The 18,267-nt window shown below is 36.0% G+C and overlaps 2 protein-coding genes across 2 annotated transcripts in view; one reads left to right on the top strand and one right to left on the bottom strand.

Annotated features, from left to right (window-relative positions):
• Window positions 1-18,267, bottom strand: part of LOC141334108 (uncharacterized) — a 294,786-nt gene that overhangs the window by 37,163 nt on the left and 239,356 nt on the right. The gene's annotated exons all lie outside the window — the stretch shown is intronic.
• LOC141334117 (uncharacterized) lies at window positions 13,798-16,943 on the top strand. Its single transcript, XM_073839261.1, has 2 exons — window positions 13,798-13,948; window positions 15,860-16,943. Exons 1-2 carry the CDS (start codon window positions 13,864-13,866, stop codon window positions 16,693-16,695), a joined length of 921 nt encoding a protein of 306 aa, XP_073695362.1. The 5' UTR covers window positions 13,798-13,863; the 3' UTR covers window positions 16,696-16,943.

Raw genomic sequence — 18,267 nt, 5'->3', positions numbered from 1 at the left:
GTGGCCTATGATTTTTGCACAGTACTGTATGCATATTGATAGATCGATAGATAGAATCTATTTTAAAATGTTTGTTCTTTATGTAAACCAAATGTGTAAATGATCAGAACATGCTTTTATTTTACAATTTATTTCATTCATTTTTTTGTGAGAGCCTCAAGGAGGCGAAGGAATCTTTCATCCCTTTCCTTTGCCTCCCTGTCTCTCCTTTCCTCTCTCTCAGATGCTTCCCGCTCTCTCTCCGCTTCCCGTTCCTCCATCTCCCTCATCAGATTGGCGAGATCTCTTTTTCTTTTTCCAGGCGCTGGCATCACCGAGGATGAAGAGGCCACAGCAACATCTGGCCCAGATGAGGCAACGAGAGCAGGTGGAGTGATGGAGGGTCTGCTCCCAATTGCCTCATCCATGGCACTATACCACTTCCATGATGCTGCTGTGTGGTCTCCATCCTCAGTGCTCACGCCGGCTGCTGGACATTTCAGTTCCTACAAAATTGCACAAACACAATACAAAAGCAGTCAGTTTAACAGCACAGTGCGATTTGATTTCTGTATTAGAGGTAACAATATGATCTTACTTTATATTTTTGTTTCAAGTTTTCCCATTTTTTTATGATTGAAGCAGTGACCTTTTCTTGCAGGCCCTGCTCCACCACAAAAGCTCTGCAGCAAAGGCACAAAATCAAGAAACAGAAAAGTGCTGTAATAACTATTTGAAATTACAATAACTAAAATAAACTACAGCTTAAAATTTGTTTTATTCATTTCTGTTGTATACTTACTCGACGCCTTTGATGGCAGCATTTCGCTTTCCGGTGAAGAGGGCTTCATTAGACGCTCTCCACCGGATAAGCAGATGCGTTTGCTCATCTGTCCCTGTAACATTCAAATAGATTCCCTTTGTGATGTATGTTCTCAATACTACATTCACATGTTGAGTTAGTTACTGATGTGGTAAGTTGCTTTTTATCCAACACAAATGTTTCTCAATTGGTCAACAGTGCTAATGGACAAATAAAACATTCTTTATGTAATCTAATTTATGTTATCTAATCTCTTTATGTAAATGTATTTACATTACATACAGTAACATCTAATGTAAGCAAAGATGCTAACTGCATAAAAGCACACATACATCATTCACATGTGTTCATCTGCAAAACTTATCTAAGATTTTCCTGTCAGATGTTAAGTATACATTTGGTTATCATCTTTAAGATATTTATGGTGTATAATACATGTATATTCACATTAGAGACGTACGTGTGCTTACTACTGTTTGCTACACATAAAACAAATCAGAAATATAACGTTACTATGCTATGTAGCGGCTTTACACCTGCAACAATGAAAGTTTACAGAATCTCAACAAACAGAAGGAACGTTGTTATTGATTTCTAATACTCACATTTGAAAACACACGCGTCCATTTTTTCATTTGAAATGTTTGGTTATGACGAATCCTCTTTCTCTTCTTCTTTATGACGTATTGATCTCCCGTGGGCTTCTGGGATAGAAAAGTGTCCATCGGATGCACACTCCCGAATCTGGGCTGAAGCAGTAGGACATCCGGGGATTTCTCGCCTACTCTTTTATGAATACTGAGGTTTCGAACGTACTTCTTTCTTCACGTACTCATTTTCCGTACTATATAGTAGGTAAGTAGGCATATTCGAACACACTTTAAGTAGACGTTCGTCCGAATCTCGCGGGAATTAGTGCATTCGCCTACTCATTCTCGCCTACTCTTTTATGAATACTTAAGATTCAAACATACTTATTCACTCGCCAACTGCTTTTTGCCTACTATATAGTATGGAAGTATGCGGTTTCGAACGCAGCCATGGTCTTTAGCACCAAACAACATCATACTGTCTCACTAAACCACCTGACCACACCAGTTGAAGTGTTATGAAACTATGTCCAAAGTGCCACACACCTCAACAGAACTTGTCCCCAAAAGATTCATATCACAGATCAAAACATACCTAACCAGAACATAAATAATACTGTAAGGTATCAAATTAATAAAACAATAATGCATCACACTAGGCAGATAGATAGATAGATGGACAGACAGTAAGATGAACAGAAAGACATATACACATGTAGAGAGAGAGCGAGCGATGGATAAACAGATAAACAGCCAGACAGACATAAGCAGATATGTAGAGATAGGTATGTAGACAGATAGATAAATACAGAGACAGACAGAAAAACGAACTGCTGATGAAAAGACGGTTAGTGGTGACAGAGTTGAGTGTTTGTTACATACCTTTGTGCGAATAACAGTTTTCTGCTCGTTAACATGGAAAATCTGCAGGTTCTGCACCCATCCATTAGTAAATTGCAGGTGGGCCTCGAGAGAGTTATAATTTCGAAATTGTTCAGATGTGTACGCACTGACACCACAAACAAAGGTAGGAAAACATTTATTTTACTCAAGTGAAATTGTAAAGGGAGCACTTTTACTGGAATAATATTTTACCTAATGTATCTCTACTTAAACTCAAGTACTTGGTTTGTGTACTTTGTCCACCACTGCCAATAATGAACCTTCCTCACCAGCCGAGATCCGGACAATTGTATATAAAAACAACTGATGGTTTTTGTCAAGAGTCTATTGCACGGGTTGAAATCGACAAAAAAACTAAACATTGCAAAGGATACCTTCCAAGCATGTGGTAGAGGAGGCACATGGTGGTCAGCCACGATTAAGGATTTAGCCATGGCTGTTTTTGGAAGAAGCATGCAACCCACAGCCTTTCTGCCACAGCCATATTTCTCAGGCAACTTAAGAAGGACACTGTTACTCTGCAATACTGAGTGGTGCAGCACATAAGAGGTAAGGGCAAATTCACTAGAACATAACAATGTAGTTATATTTATACTTATTTTATTAACTAAGTTAAGGCCAAAAATGTCTCTCTTTTTTCCAGTGTCTAACGTTATTGGTTTCTGCAGAATGTTCATTTTCTTCACACGTCTCATTTTAATTTAAGCTCTTGATTATAATTTTTTCAAGTTCTTTTTAATGATTGGTTGTATTAAAATTTTAGACACATAACATTGGTTTTAAAAGGTGTTTTTGTTGTAAGAGGCCCTGAATATGAGTTTACATAACAGTTCAGTAGGACTCCAGGTTGGCCGACGTTGCAACAACAAGTTAACCAAATATCAATGTCGTCTTATGACATTGTGCCTGCTGGGACAGAGAAATAGTCAAAGTCAAAGTCAACTGTATTGTCAATTCTGCCACATGTACAGGACATACAGAGAATTGAAATTGCGTTACTCACAGACCCTAGATTAATAAATAAATTAATGCATGTCAAAAAAATATATATTTCATAAATAGGAAATAAAAGTATGAATACCCATTTGTTTGTTTGACTGTTTATTTGTTTGTTTGTTTAGTCAGCTTTAAAATTCTATATCAAACATGCCAGTTTTGCCTTTTATAGTCTCATATTAAATGTGCTATAGACTCTTTTGTTGGTTGTTTTTGGTAGTCACTCAATTAGGCCGTATATTTTAAATGTGCATTTCACCAAGAATAAAACTCTGAAGACCTCTGACATATTTTATTATTTGCATGTGTTTTCTTTATAGAGATATTCATGCACTTCTGGGATTGTAGACACAGCAGCGCCTGAACAGGACTTTTATTTTGATCTGGTGATGTGACGTCATAAGGCCGCGCCGCGCTCCTGCGTCTGTGTTTCAGCTGAAGACAGGTTTGTGTTTTTGATTATATGCAGTGTTTAAATCGGTACAACACGTTCGGAATACTTTATAGTTTTTACAAGCGATGTAAAGTTAATACATTGTTATTTATTAGCATTGTAATACACTATCTAATATTAATGAATGCTATTTTGTGTAAATAAACACCCCCCTGGTGAAAAAACCAGCTAAAACCAGCCCAGGCTGGTTGGCTGGTTTTAGCTGGTCAACCAGCCTGGTTTTAGCTGGTCATAGCTGGTCGGCAGGCTGGTTTTAGAGGGGTTTTGGCCATTTTTCCAGCCTGGCCAGGCTGGTCAGGCTGGTGTTAGCTGGTCAGGCTGGAAAACCACCTGCTAAAACCAGCCTGGCCAGGCTGGGAGACCAGTTAAAACCAGCCATTTCCAGCTTAAACCAGCTAATACCAGCCAACCAGCCTAGGCTGGTTTTAGCTGTTTTTTTCAGCAGGGCATTCACACAATAGTAACAAACGGTGCGTCTTATTTCTCTCCCTATATCGTGAATCAGTTAATCATAAACACGAATTCATTCACTGACACCTACTGATGGAGAAACGGAGCTTTTCAAAACTACGAGTCAATTAAATCAAATGCTTCGCAAAATGATTCATTGTTTCAAAACCTTTTACAAACAGTAGCATTTTTAACTGTAATCTATTAAATGTAATATACTAATCATTAAATGCCTAATATTGATCAAAACTAAATAGTGTTTTTTTTTTTTTTTGTTATTATACTCTTTATTTGTATTATTAGTTGAAGTTTTGAGTGTTTTTAGATAATCAGGTGATTCAGGGCCTTTAACTATCACTCTGACTGACTACTGAACTAGAGAGATGATTCAGATGAACCCAGAGATTTAGTTTGGGTTTATTTATCTTTCAGTTAATTACTCTCATCTTAAACAGGACAGAGTGTCCAAATGCACAGAAAAACTCCTGCTGAAGCAACTGAGATCCATGTGACACAATATTATAAAGATGGCGTTTATTAAAGAGGAGAGTGAAGACATGAAGACTGAAGAAACATTTAGAGTCAAACATGAAGATACTGAGGAACAAACAAAGATGGCGTTATTTAAACAGGAGAGTGAAGACATGAAGGTTGAAGAAGCATTCAGAGTCAAACATAAAGATACTGAGGAACAAACAGGTGGGTTTTCATTCTCAAAGCTGAATTATTTAGTACTGTACATTTTCTCAATAATTTGTTTTCTCTTAAAAGGCCATTTTCTACTTTCATTTTAGTGCTCTGATTTACACTGTACATTTAAAGAGCCATGTCTCATTTAATTCTTCAGTGTAAATGGCCAGCTAGGTCTAAGTAAAATCTTTGCATATGAAATAAATAACTATGTTTGGAAGTCTTTTGAAAATGATTCTTAAACTTATATTAAAGGTGGAATAGATTTTATAGTATAGGTCCCCCAAGTAAATGTAAGGAATAATGGATGACAGGCCGTTGAATTATTAAAAAATAATGCACACCTGAGGTGGTGATGTGGCCACGACACAAAGCGGACTGGTCGTTACACCTTATCCTATCGTTTACTGTGTTTATTTGTTTGGCAAGTGTCGTTGTGGGTTTTGGTTATTTTGCTGTTTTAGGCTGTAAAGACTTTTGAAATAACTGAAATCGTGTGGCGAAGTGATACAGATGTGATGCGGTCAAATGCTGCCTGAAACTACGTTTGCTGTGCGTTTCCCTGAAAATAATGCACACCTTAGAACGTTCGTCAGCCAATCAGATTCAAGCATTCAATGTCCCCATAGTATAAATGTAAGTAATTAAATTATATAAATGTGGAATTAGTTGACTACTTAAATTCAGGGTATCTGCGGATCCTTAAAAAGTCTTAAATTTAGTTTTGATAGATCTTAAATAGTTTTGGTCACATTTCCGCTAAAATATCTTCAGTCTTCATTACTTAATTTAGGTCCTGATGGAAAATATCAGGTAAAGCATAAAGAAAACGCCATTCTAACAGCGTCTTTACATCCATTTTGACCGCTCCTAGCACCCATACCGTAAGTGCGCGATTAGACGTGCATGAAAAAAAAAAGTGCGGCTGGCGTGACCATGTATTTTCAAGACCACAGTGTCTAACGGACAAAAGATTTTTTTCTCCCCCTGTGGTAGTTACAGGTTTAACAAGCTTTTTTTCTGTATATAATAATAAATATAGGTTGAGCTAGCTGACCCCCAGCCTTCAAGATACTTTAAAGATACTTTTACTTTTTTTTTTTTTCTTGCCCGACCAAACAAACTGCCTGATTAAAACTGAAGTGACAAAAATAACCAGCGAAGCATCAAAAGGCAAAAAAGATTCCTATTTTAATACATTTAACGTAAACAGCAATTGATAATGGATAGTGTATTTCTTGTCTCTTTGTGACATACTTTAAAACAAATGAGCGTAACAGCACACATAAAGAAACTCTAAAGAAACACACTGAGGGAACAATTGAAAATGTATAGTTCAGTAATACACCAAGGGAGCTTTTTGCTGAATATTCTCACGATTAACAAATGTAACAAATGTTACATTAATTTTAGTTTAATAAACTAGTTAGTCAAGTAATTACTTACATTTTAGACAAAATATTTACTGTTTTGTTCTGTTTCACCAACCAAAATAGTTCCAAACAAGGATGACAGCAGAAGTATAGCACATTCTCCAAGCAACGTTTTACTACTAAATGATTAGCATTTTGCTGGAATCTGTTGAAATAACTCATTCATTAAGTGACTTACCGCCACCTGCTGGTAGTTTAGTATGTTTAGAAGTATGCATCCCCACCCCAACATTTCTAATTTGTACATTCATAAATGTATTTAAAACATTAATCTCATAACATCTTTTATTGCACTTTTAATTTTGCAGTGTAAATTATGTAATCTGACTGCTAACAGCCATTTAGAATTTATTGATAAATTGTAATAATTTCAAAGGTGATGCATACATTTCAAAAGTAAAAAAGGCCTTTATAAAGTTAAATCAAATATGCAGATTTAAGATGTAAAAGCTAATAGAGCACTGATGAAAATATTGCTTTAGAATAAATTGTTTACATCTTCAGATATCTCTAAGTTGTACTTTTATGGGGATATTTGTGTGGAATAGTAACTGCTGATATGAGATGTTCACTTAATATTGTAGTAATAAATAGAATTTATGACAGCCATGAAATTTTCTTTGCTTTTTACATTAAATGCATGTAATATGTGTATTTCTATTACAGGTTTAGGTCTTAAATTTCATATAGGATGGTATTAAAAAGGTATTAAAAAGTATTGCATTTCACTTGTTCATATGTGTGTGTGTGTGTGTGTGTGTGTGTGTGTGTGTGTGTGTGTGTGTGTGTGTGTGTGTGTGTGTGTGTGTGTGTTGTTCACTTCTCACTGCTGTGTGTGTGCCCACTTGGATGGGTTAAATGCAGAGGGCCAATTTCGAGTATGGGTCACCATACTTGACAATACGTCACAACTTTCACTTTCTTTTAATTTTGACCATATTGTTTTACAGTTACATTATAATGTTTGAATTCAAAGTAGTAATCACTAATTATTTATTAGTTTACCACTCTGCACACCTCCCCTGACATGCTTTTACATATGAACAGGCAGCATCTCAGTCACTGTCTGCATCCTCTGACGGGGGTCGGAGGACAGAGCAAGGTGCATCAGACGCAATCATCAAACATATTTCAAAGGAAGCCTGCGCCATGGTCCTGACCACATCACTGTCTTTAGTGGGTGTTTGTAAGGAACGTTTGCATTTATTCACATATGATTGAATTAGCTATTCAAATGGTGCACTGTCATGATTTTGGCTAATGCAGGAGACTACTGAATGATGCGCATCGGAGGGGATTTAGAAGTGGGTATAAGCCATATACATGTGTATACCCTACAGTACACCACTGGTTTTGATGCTGAATGTTTTAAAGTTTTGACATCTGTTGCTTTGTTCCATTAAATTGGGATTAATTTGTCTTTTTCACATTAGACCTGATTGTGCTGAAAGAGGAGAGTCAAGAACTGAATGAAATGGAAGAGAAGAGTCAATGTAAAGATCAACACGATTTTATAACTGGAGAAAAATCTTATAGCTGCTCACAGACTGAAATAGCTTCCTCAAGAAAAATGAACCAGAAGACAGGGAGTAGTTATACCTGCCAACAGTGTGGAAAAAAATTCAGTTATCATGGAGACTTCAAAGCCCACATGAGTGTTCACACTGGAGAGAAGCCTTACACCTGCCAACAGTGTGGAAGAAGTTTCAACCGGAAAGGAAACCTTAACTCCCACATGACAATTCACACTGGAATGAGCCTTTTCACCTGCCAACAGTGTGGAGTAAGTTTCACTCAAAAAGAAAGCTTTAACAGACACATGAGAATTCACAATGGAGAGCAGTCTTACACGTGCGATCAGTGCGGAAAGAGTTTTGATCAACATGACAACCTTGAAATCCATATGAGAACTCATAGAGAAAATCCCAACACATGCTCTGAGTGTGGAAAGACTTTCCATCAAAAACAATACTTTGAAGACCATATGAGAATCCACTCTGGAGAGCAGCCCTACACATGCCCTCAGTGTGGAAAGAGGTTTAATCATAAACAACGATTTGAAGAGCACATAAGAGTTCACACAGGAGAGAAACCTTTCACCTGCCAGCAATGTGGAAGAAGTTTCAACCGAAAAGGATCCCTTGACCGGCACATGATAGTTCACACTGGAGAAACACCATTTAAATGTGGTCACTGTGGAAGGCGTTTCAGATATAAAGCTGGCCTTAAATACCACATGAGTCGTCACATGTGAAAGAACTGTTTTTATGTCATCTGTGTGGAATTGTGGAAAGTTTCACAGACAAGAAACATCTTAGGATTCATGTAATAACACCAAAGAGAAGATAGAGTTTAAAATACCTTAGTGGCGGATTTGGTCCTGAGTTTAGAAATTGTGTTTTAGTTGATCGGATCACAAATAAACAGCCTGTGTATCACAGTCTCTTTTGTCCACTTCTGTCCCCATTTTTGGGGTTATGGTTTTTTCATGTTTCAATCAGCTAATTGTTTGTTGAGAAAGTCAAATGCCTACTAGATAAAAGTGCGTATGTTGGTGCTGTTGGTTCAAAAGAAGGTCTTTGACACAGTTGACCACCAGGTTCTTTTAGCCAAATTAACAAATGTAACATTTTTGGAAGACTTAAATAATTTAGATAAAATATTATCTTTTTAAATAGGAAACAATGTATGTGTATTGATGGTACAAAGTCATCTTATCTTGATTGCCCCACTGGGGTTCCACAAGGTTCTATCTTGGGACTTATTTTATTGTAATATTGATTTACCTGGAGTATGTAATGATGTAAATGTCCACATGTATACAGATGATGTAGTCATTTTTATATTTGTAAATAATTGGGAGGAGGTTTCAATTACCTTAACTACTGCTATGGAAAATGTTCATGACTGGCTTACCAAAATATATGTACTACTGAACAACAACAACAAAATCACTTGTATAAGAAACCAATAAAAGTGCTAGATAAACCCTTTTCATTTAACTTCTGTAACATTCTTTAAAAAAACACACAATTTATTTCGAAAAAAAAAAATAAAATAAAATAAAAAAATCCAAATATGCCTGAAATATTTATAAGGTATGTTGTGGTCTTGCCAAACCTGATAAAACAGATGAAATTGGTACCAGGTCTGTCATTGGAAGAGATTGTGGGGTGCCATACAGACTAATGTCTTTTGGTCAAAGTACTATCTGTAATCGGGTGTCACTATTGAAATAGTCTGCCACGCTCATTAAGACAATGTTCCACTTATCATACTTTCAAAAATCACTTTTGGCAGTGGCTCACGATAAATCAGTTGTGTAAGTGTACATTTTCTGGAGTATTTTGTTTTCTGTATGATGTTTGTATGTATATTTGAGTATGTGTTATTGTGTGTACCTATCTAGGGTCTGTTAGTATAAATTATCAATGTTGCTATAATTCAGCTTACATACATTCTATATTTTATACAAATGTTCATTAGCATGCATTGTCCCTATCAAAACTGCATTTCTTATAGCAGGTGTCATGCTAGATGTCCAAATCCACTATACTTTTATAAATAATATTGTTTTGTGTCATAAAATGATGAAGTTAAATGACAAAGATGAAGCTTACGAACTGAACTGAAAATTTGCTTTAACATTTTCAGAGATGTGAACGCCAGGGCATTCATTCAGCACTCATGAACCCACGAGAGGAGCCTTACTTTGGTCAGATCTTCTGGAATTTGCCACTGGGTCTGATGTCTCTATAGTGACTAAACGAGATTAGTAAAGCAAATGCACCATATGTCTCAATTTTTGGTAACTTGAAGAAACATAGTTTACCAAAAATGGAGACATATGGTGTATTTGAAACCCCATACAACAGTTTCACTTGAACACCTGACAACTGGACAATTTTTGTTTATTAATGTATTTACTGATTCAGGCATGTTATAGAAAATTGCTGTAGTAACACAACATTGAAGACATGTGAGAACTGCTTAGAAACCTTGTTATTTAACACAGATATTGCTGATACTTTTTAGATAATTTAATACATTGATGAAACACTATTAGTAGCTAAGTTTAATTATTTTTACTTTCCCATATCAAGATTTTGGGAAAAAATGGCTTTAGTAGTCGTCAATCCACTGCTGCTCTGAGCTCTGGATCGGCTGCTGTCCGTGGTGCTGAGGTCCGCAGCTTCACAAATCAAGAATTAAGCCAGACCTGCAGCCTCTTTGATAGGGATAGGAAGTTAGATTCCTTAGCCTGATCACTGTCTGGTGATGTTCAATTAGGCCTAGATCCTGTTTTGCAAAGATATGTACTATTTTCTCTGGGTTTTTGTGCAGCAAAGTCACAAGTTGAAAGTCATCAGTAAGACACTAACATTCTGCTATTTTTTTGTTTTGTTTTTTTGCACATTGTTTTTTTTTTCACAATAGACAGTAAGAACATACAAGGCACGGGCAGAACATAATTTAAGAGAGAAGAAGAATTACCAAAGTGTTAAGCCAAACAAAAAATAAATAAAGATCAAGATTAAAACTTGTTGGTTATCCCAAAGCAGAGCTAATCATTGAAATCTAAGATTAATAAAAAATAACAACAACAAAATGTATAATTTTGTGTGAGACACAAATACAGATAATAATACATAATCCACAAACTGTCAAAACTGATTAATAACATACATTGTGGGTAGCTGGAGACAGAGAAACCAGAAGATTTGGACTGATGCGAAGAAAACACTGAGAGGATAACACAAGGACAGCTAGTGAATGAAAACCAAAGATGGGGACAATGGGAGACAGGTAGTTTACAGATAAATGTAAGGATAACATATTCATACTATAATTAGCCATTTTGATATAATGGGGACTTTAACTTCTTGGAACAAACATAACTATTAAACACATATCTTAAAATTTTAGTAACAGCACTAAATTCATGATCAGTTAATAAAAGGACTCAACACAAGGATTGTTTAGCTTCAGTTTTGTGAGTTTATTATTTCTTGGAATTTTAGTGTGCTTTGTAAACCAGTGAGCTCATCATTGTAAGGAAATGTATGCTCCTCATTTTATTTGCTCATGTGTTTGCTTTTTAACAAATAAATCAACTATAAATAAGGTTTATAGCAGATGTAAACAGTGATTGACAACTATTAATCTGAAGGGCAGGGATGGGTGTGGTTCCTATAAACATTAATGCTCATTTGACTGGAGAAAATACAACCCCGCACCCCTTTTGTCAATGACTGTGTCACATCCCCCCACCAAACACAACACACTACACCACACCCAGCATTTAGGGCGCTATACTGCCCTCCTGCACCCACCAACCAACCAAAGCCCTGCAGAGGAGCCCTAGAATTTACGTCCTGTCCCAAGCGCTCGCTCGTAAGTGGAAAGAAAACTTTCACTAGAGTCCAAGTGTCCTGAGAAACTCTGAGTTTAAGTGAGAAATCTTAGACTTAAATCTGCAGCAAGAGTCATTTAGAAGCTTCAGCTGAAGATCAAAGATTCTAAACATTCTATTTATGTTAATGACTCTGTCATTGTGACATCATACTGTGTATTTCAATCTGGCAGCGTGTTACTGCTTCATGAGCAGTAAGTAAAGCAGCAGACGCATTTCACAGTAGTAATTTGTCTTGGACACCACAAACTGAATTAATTACTTGGCCCTCCTGCAGGGCTATAGCGCCCTAAATGCTGGATGTGGTGTAGTGTGTTGTGTTTTATGGGGATGTGACAGTGATTAACAAAATAAGTGCAGGGTTGTATTCTCGTTGTAAACACATCAATATTCATTGAGATAATGAACTGACAAAATTGAAACTTCATAATTCTTGTGTTGCTGTCTTGATTTAAACATTCAATGTGATGAAAAAAATAATATGGCTTATTATATACTGATCACGGAGTTTGATGCAGTTACTAAAACTTTAGAGGTGTGTAGATGTGTGTGTTCATTCACTAACAAACAAACAAACATTAAGAGCATTAAATGTTTTCTACCATGTAAATGTGTTTATTAATAAAAACATGTATATACAATAAATCTACATTTCAAGAATTTTTTAACCATGGTTTTGCTTCACTTACTTATAACTGCCTTAATGGTTTGATGTTTAATAAAAAAAGACTTGTGATACACGCTCCAAAGTCCTAGACTTAGCGGAATGTGGTGATTCCATCTCCGGTTGACAAAGTAATTTGGTCTGGTCTTCTGTTTGTGCAGTGACTGCAGTGGTGATGGTGGTAACTGACACGAGGAGCTTTATAATCTTTAATAAGCTTTTAAACATTATCACACTTTAGCACAAATTATATGCTGCCAGTTTTAATAAAGATAATCTGGGGAAATGTAAATCACCTTTTATTTACATTTAGAATAACTATCAATTTTAATTAAAGGTTCATATTCAGACAGTCAAAATAGATTGATTTAATCTTTTACAGTCATGGAAAATGTCATTTTGATCTACAAATTCTTGATTTGATTCATGAGTTTGAAATTTTCAGAAATTCTTTCCAATCCTGTAATGTGAAGACCAAGATACTGGAGTTTTAGCTCACAAGACTTTTATTTTGTTTTGGTGACATGACGTCATAAGGCTGTGCCGCGCTCCCGTGTGTTTGATTCGGCTGAAAAAAGGTTTGTGCTTTTAATTGTTTAAAGTGTTTAAATAAACACAGCCCAAAATTACTTATCTACTGACATTAATGAAGGTCGTTTTAATCAGTTTACCACAAACATTCAGTCACTGGCAAGTAGCGATATAGAAACGCGTTTTTTCCCGAAACACTTGTCAACTGAATCAATTGCATCACACAATGATTCAGTGTTTTGAATCGCTCGAATCACCGTACACTGACGACATCTGCTGCTCAAAACACTGTAAATGCAACGAGAACAACAAACACACACGACAACTATTACAAACCAGCTGCAAATATTTCATGATAGCTTAAACTTACTTTCGTGAGTAAAGCGCATCTTCATATTAATAATAGGAAAGGTGCGTCTTATTTCGCTCCTTATATCGTGAATCAGTACACCGTACGGGAAAGAAGTGAGAGAAACTGATAATCCGAATCTTCTGAACCGAATCATTCGTAAAATGATTCAGTGATTCGAAGCGCTCGCTACAAACGAGAACAAACATGTGTAAAGACAACTTTTGCAAATTAACTTAAAATGTTTTAATAAACATGTAATCTATTTAATATATATATATATATATATATGTATATTCATGTATAAGTATTTATGATGTATAAGTATATACATCATAAATACCTAATATTATCTTGTGTATATAATTTAATCAGAACATTTAAGTCCATCATTTATTACTCTGACTGACTCCATTACCAGTGCACTCACTACTGTTCCAAGGAGCTGATTGGGACACACTTAGAGTTAAGTTTTCATGTAATTTTTATACTTGTTAATTATTTTCATCTTAAACAGGACAAAGTGTCCAAACACACAGAAAAACTCCTGCTGAAGCAACTGCTAGATCGTGACACACTATTATAAAGATGGCGTTTATTAAAGAGGAGAATGAAGACCTTAAGATTGAAGAAACATTCACAGTCAAACATGAAGATACTGAGGAACAAACAGGTTGGTTTTCATTCACACTCATTTGATCCAAAAATGAATGATATTTATAATGAATGTCATAAAATGTAACTGTAATTTTCTTTGCACAAACTGAGGTAGATGCAATCTTGTTGGTGGTTTTACCCTTGGTAGTTCGCCTTGAATCAGCAGATTTAGCTGAGGTGCATGGTGTCTTGTTAAGTGATGAAGCAGTGTAGCCTGGCAAAGATCACAAACAGCATTCGTTTATCTAATTTATTACACCCTGACTTCTTTTTAAAACCAAAGTGCACCCACATATCAGCTCTGAAAGCAGGAGGAGCTCTTATGTTTCCTGTAATGCTTGCTCCCACTTCTGAGACATTGGCCGTATGTATATGAAGGGCAACTGTTAGCTTTGAAACAGTGGAAGAGGAGGTTGTTTGACACAGACAAACTTATTTGATGAAATGTTAATGTTTTTTTTTTTTTTTTTTTTTTTTGCATTTTGTTCCAAATCCATTTAAAACATGAGTTAATAAAAAAAAAAAAAAGACTGTATTATTGATATATTACTAGTTCTAAAATAGTTTGTTTGTCACTTTGTATTATTTATGGAAGGATTATACGCCATGTCTTTTTCATTTGTATGTTTAATTTTATGCTTTCCCTAAATGCCTTTTCATATCAATAGGCCTATGAAATGGTGCATAAACTATTTATACAAACTTAAAAGGGAGAGTTGGCAAATAATACGTCAGTGATCCAGGGTGTTGCACTGGTTCTGATAGTGTTATTCACTCGGTCAACGTTAGCAATGATGTACATCCCTGTCCACAAGATGGAGGGAAGGGAGTAAACAATTTTTAAGTTGAATGCTGCACTAGAATATCCTTTGTTTAGCAAAGAAAAAAAAAACAGCATTCTGTTGGCTTATATTGACAGGCTAGAAATTACTATTATAAAGTTTTAAATATGTTCTTAAAGTATTTATCTTACAAAAATGCATTGATTCGCTTCAGGAGGCCTTTATCTACCCCCTAGAGCTGTGTGGCACACTTTTATGATGGATAGATGTGCTTTATTGAACTTCGATTTGATTAATAATAATAATAATAATAATAATAATACAATGCTTTGTTTAAAGGCATCTTTCAAAACACTCAAGAACATCATACAGTGCTGATCATAAAAATCAAGACCACAATACAACAGCTGTTTAACATTACATAATTTAAATTGATCATAGAAAGCTTATTTAAACAAATAAGTTTTAAGATATGATTTAAATGTAGTCAGACTGTCACTGTCATATAGATTGTGGAGAGAAATCCAAAGATGAGGAGCAGCATAGCTAAATGCCCAGGCCCCTATAGTGACTAAACCAACAGAAGGTACAACAAGGGAAAGAGGATCTAAGAGTGCGCTTCGGGGTGCAAATATGAAGCAAGTCAGAGAGATATTAAGGTGCAAGATTATAAAGAGCTTTAAAAGTGAGAAGCAGAATCTTGTACTCAGTATTTAACAGGAAGCCAGTGTAGTTAAACAGGAGAGATGTGTTCGGTTTTGAAGATATAAAAATAATAGTCAGTGTTTGTTTTTCTGAGGTCACTCAGCCCCCCACTTGCTCTAAATTTACCCCAAATGGCCGGGGTTGTTTGTGCTTCGTTTGTGCCCGAAAAGTTTTGTTTGTTCTGCTTTGGTTTTTAAAATATTAGATATCTATTTATAGAGATTGAACTTGGTATGTTTGAGTTAGTATAAGACATGACATCCTGCTGCCAACATCGATTTACCCCATAATTATCTAGGCCTTATGCACTCTATCACCTTTTTCCTCCAGTGCGATGCCCTTGGGTATAGGACAGATGCTTTACATGACTAAATGTTTAGCTGTCTGTTGCTTTGTGCCATTAAACTGGTGTTAATTTGCATTTGTCTCTTTTGCCTTAGATCTGATGGTGCTTAAAAAGGAGAGAGAAGTGCTAATCAAAATGGAAGAGAAAGTCCATATGGAGCTTAACTCTGGAGAGAAGCCTCACACCTGCCAACACTGCGGAAAGCGTTTTTCTGACAAAGTAAGCCTTTCAAGACACATGAGAATCCACACAGGAGAGAAACCTTTCATTTGCCAACAGTGTGGAAATGGATTCATTCTTAAGAGAAACCTTAAAGTGCACATGAGAGTTCACACTGGAGAAAAGCCTCACACCTGCCCCCAGTGCGAAAAAAGTTTCACTCAAAAAGTAAGCCTTAACAGACACATGAGAATTCACACTGGAGAGAAGCTTCATACCTGCCAACACTGTGGAAAGTGTTTTTCTGAAAAAGTCTGTCTTAACAGACACATAAGAATACACAATGGAGAGAAGCCTTACACGTGCCTTCAGTGTGGAAAGAGTTTCACTCAAATTACACATCTTAACACCCACATAAGATTTCACTCTGAAGAGAAATCCTATGAGTGCACTCAGTGTGGAAAGAGTTTCAGTCGAAAAGGACGCTTTAAAAACCACATGAGACTTCACTCTCGAGAGAAATCCACATTCACATGTCCTCAGTGTGGAAAGAGCTTCAGTCAAAAATGTCACCTTAAAGAGCACATAACAATTCACACTGGAGAGAAACCTTACACATGCCAACAATGTGGAAGAAGTTTCAACCGAAAAGGAACTCTTAACAGGCACATGAGAGTTCACTCTGGAGAGAAACTGTTTACATGTGGTCACTGTGGAAAAAGTTATGGGCGTAAAACAGCCCTTAAGTACCACATGAGTATTCATGTATAAGATAATTGTTTTTGTTTGTTGGGTGGAATTAATTTTCAGACAGGAAACACCTCATGTTTGGCAGACTACATAATGCTGTCATTATAGCACAGCTTAGAGTGCTAAATTCCTTATTAATGTCCAGTGACTATGAAAAGAGTAAAGAAGACACAGTCATGTATTAGATTTAGTGTATTGGTTAGTCAAACAAAGAATAAACTAGTTGCAATTTTACATGTCAACTAAAGTATAAATCTATATCAAATATACGTCTGTCCTGGAGTTTTGCTTTAACCCTAATCAAACAAGGCACAGAAGTGACAATGCAAATGCAAATGGCCCTGGCATGCACTAGCACACCTGTTTTCAGCCTGACAGTGGAAACAATGCACTCTTGATAGCACCAAAAGGGTTCTTCAGCTTGTAACAATAGCAGAACCCTTATTTTGGTACTTTTTGAAGGTTCCATAAAGAACCATTTCTTGAAAGGCATTATGTAGAACCTCAATAGTGCTATAAAGGATATATGTTATTTATCCACCTTTTGCTAAAATATCATTTGTTGAATGTCAAATTTAGGTTTGCAAGACAACGTGTAGTGCACATATTTAGAGAGTAGGAACTGTAAAGGGATAGGATCGTGTAATTGTCTGAAAATAAATATCAGACACTTTTTATAGGATAAAGAAATGACAATAATGTGTGACCGTGATCAAAGTGAACGTGTGTCCTTGCAGAACATTCTTCTCAGTATTGCATGAATCAATACTATACAGTTTGTTATTTGCCCAAACAAATTTTTTTGACAGATTCCTAAAATATTTGTGTTTTCTCTTTATTATGACAGGAGGTCTAATATTTGTTAAGCACAGTATGTTTTCAAAGCATTTAGTTGGCACGTTTCTTTGAAGGACATTGGGCAGAATGTGGAAAAGTGTGATTTTTGTCCTTTGTGGTATTCTACACCAAAAACAGAATATATGGATAACCGAATGCTGAGTGCCAATGAAATGTCAGCACTATCTTCAATGATATCTTCATTGTCTATTACTATTTTGATTGTCATGTGATTGATTGGCAGTTATTATCTGCAGCTGATGAGGATGTAGGCAGTTTTTGTCTGCATAGAAATACATAACTAGGTTCACTAAATGCATTTCTTGTAGCAGTCACGTCCATTGCTGTATAAACAGTCTTATGCAATTACAGGATTTGTTCTACTTAGGACTTGTAGTGTATTTATAAATGAAACAAGGATACCTGGAATTCTGTGGGCATTCTATGAGTCCACTACTCTTCCTGACACACAGAAGTGAATGGTGGTGTCCACCATGTTTATTATTTCCTGGTCTGCCGGCTGAATCAAGGCCTCCTTAAAGGGGTAAGTTATCAAGTTGTTTTTATCAGTTCACAGTATTCTGTTAATTTAATGTCACCTGGCCCTCATTTACAATGGTAAAGGCTCAAACACTGGGATGAAGAGATTCAAGCATAGAAACATAGAAGACCGGTGTCAGAAATGTACTGATGTTACAAAACTATTTCATGTAAATGCCATCGATTTGCTGAAAAAAACTATATAGGTTGTTTTTA

Source organism: Garra rufa, chromosome 4 (assembly GCF_049309525.1).
Source record: "Garra rufa chromosome 4, GarRuf1.0, whole genome shotgun sequence".
In the NCBI taxonomy this organism is placed as follows: Eukaryota; Metazoa; Chordata; class Actinopteri; order Cypriniformes; family Cyprinidae; genus Garra; species Garra rufa.
Note: the sequence above shows the minus strand (reverse complement) of the source record. Positions and strands in the feature narration are given on the sequence as shown.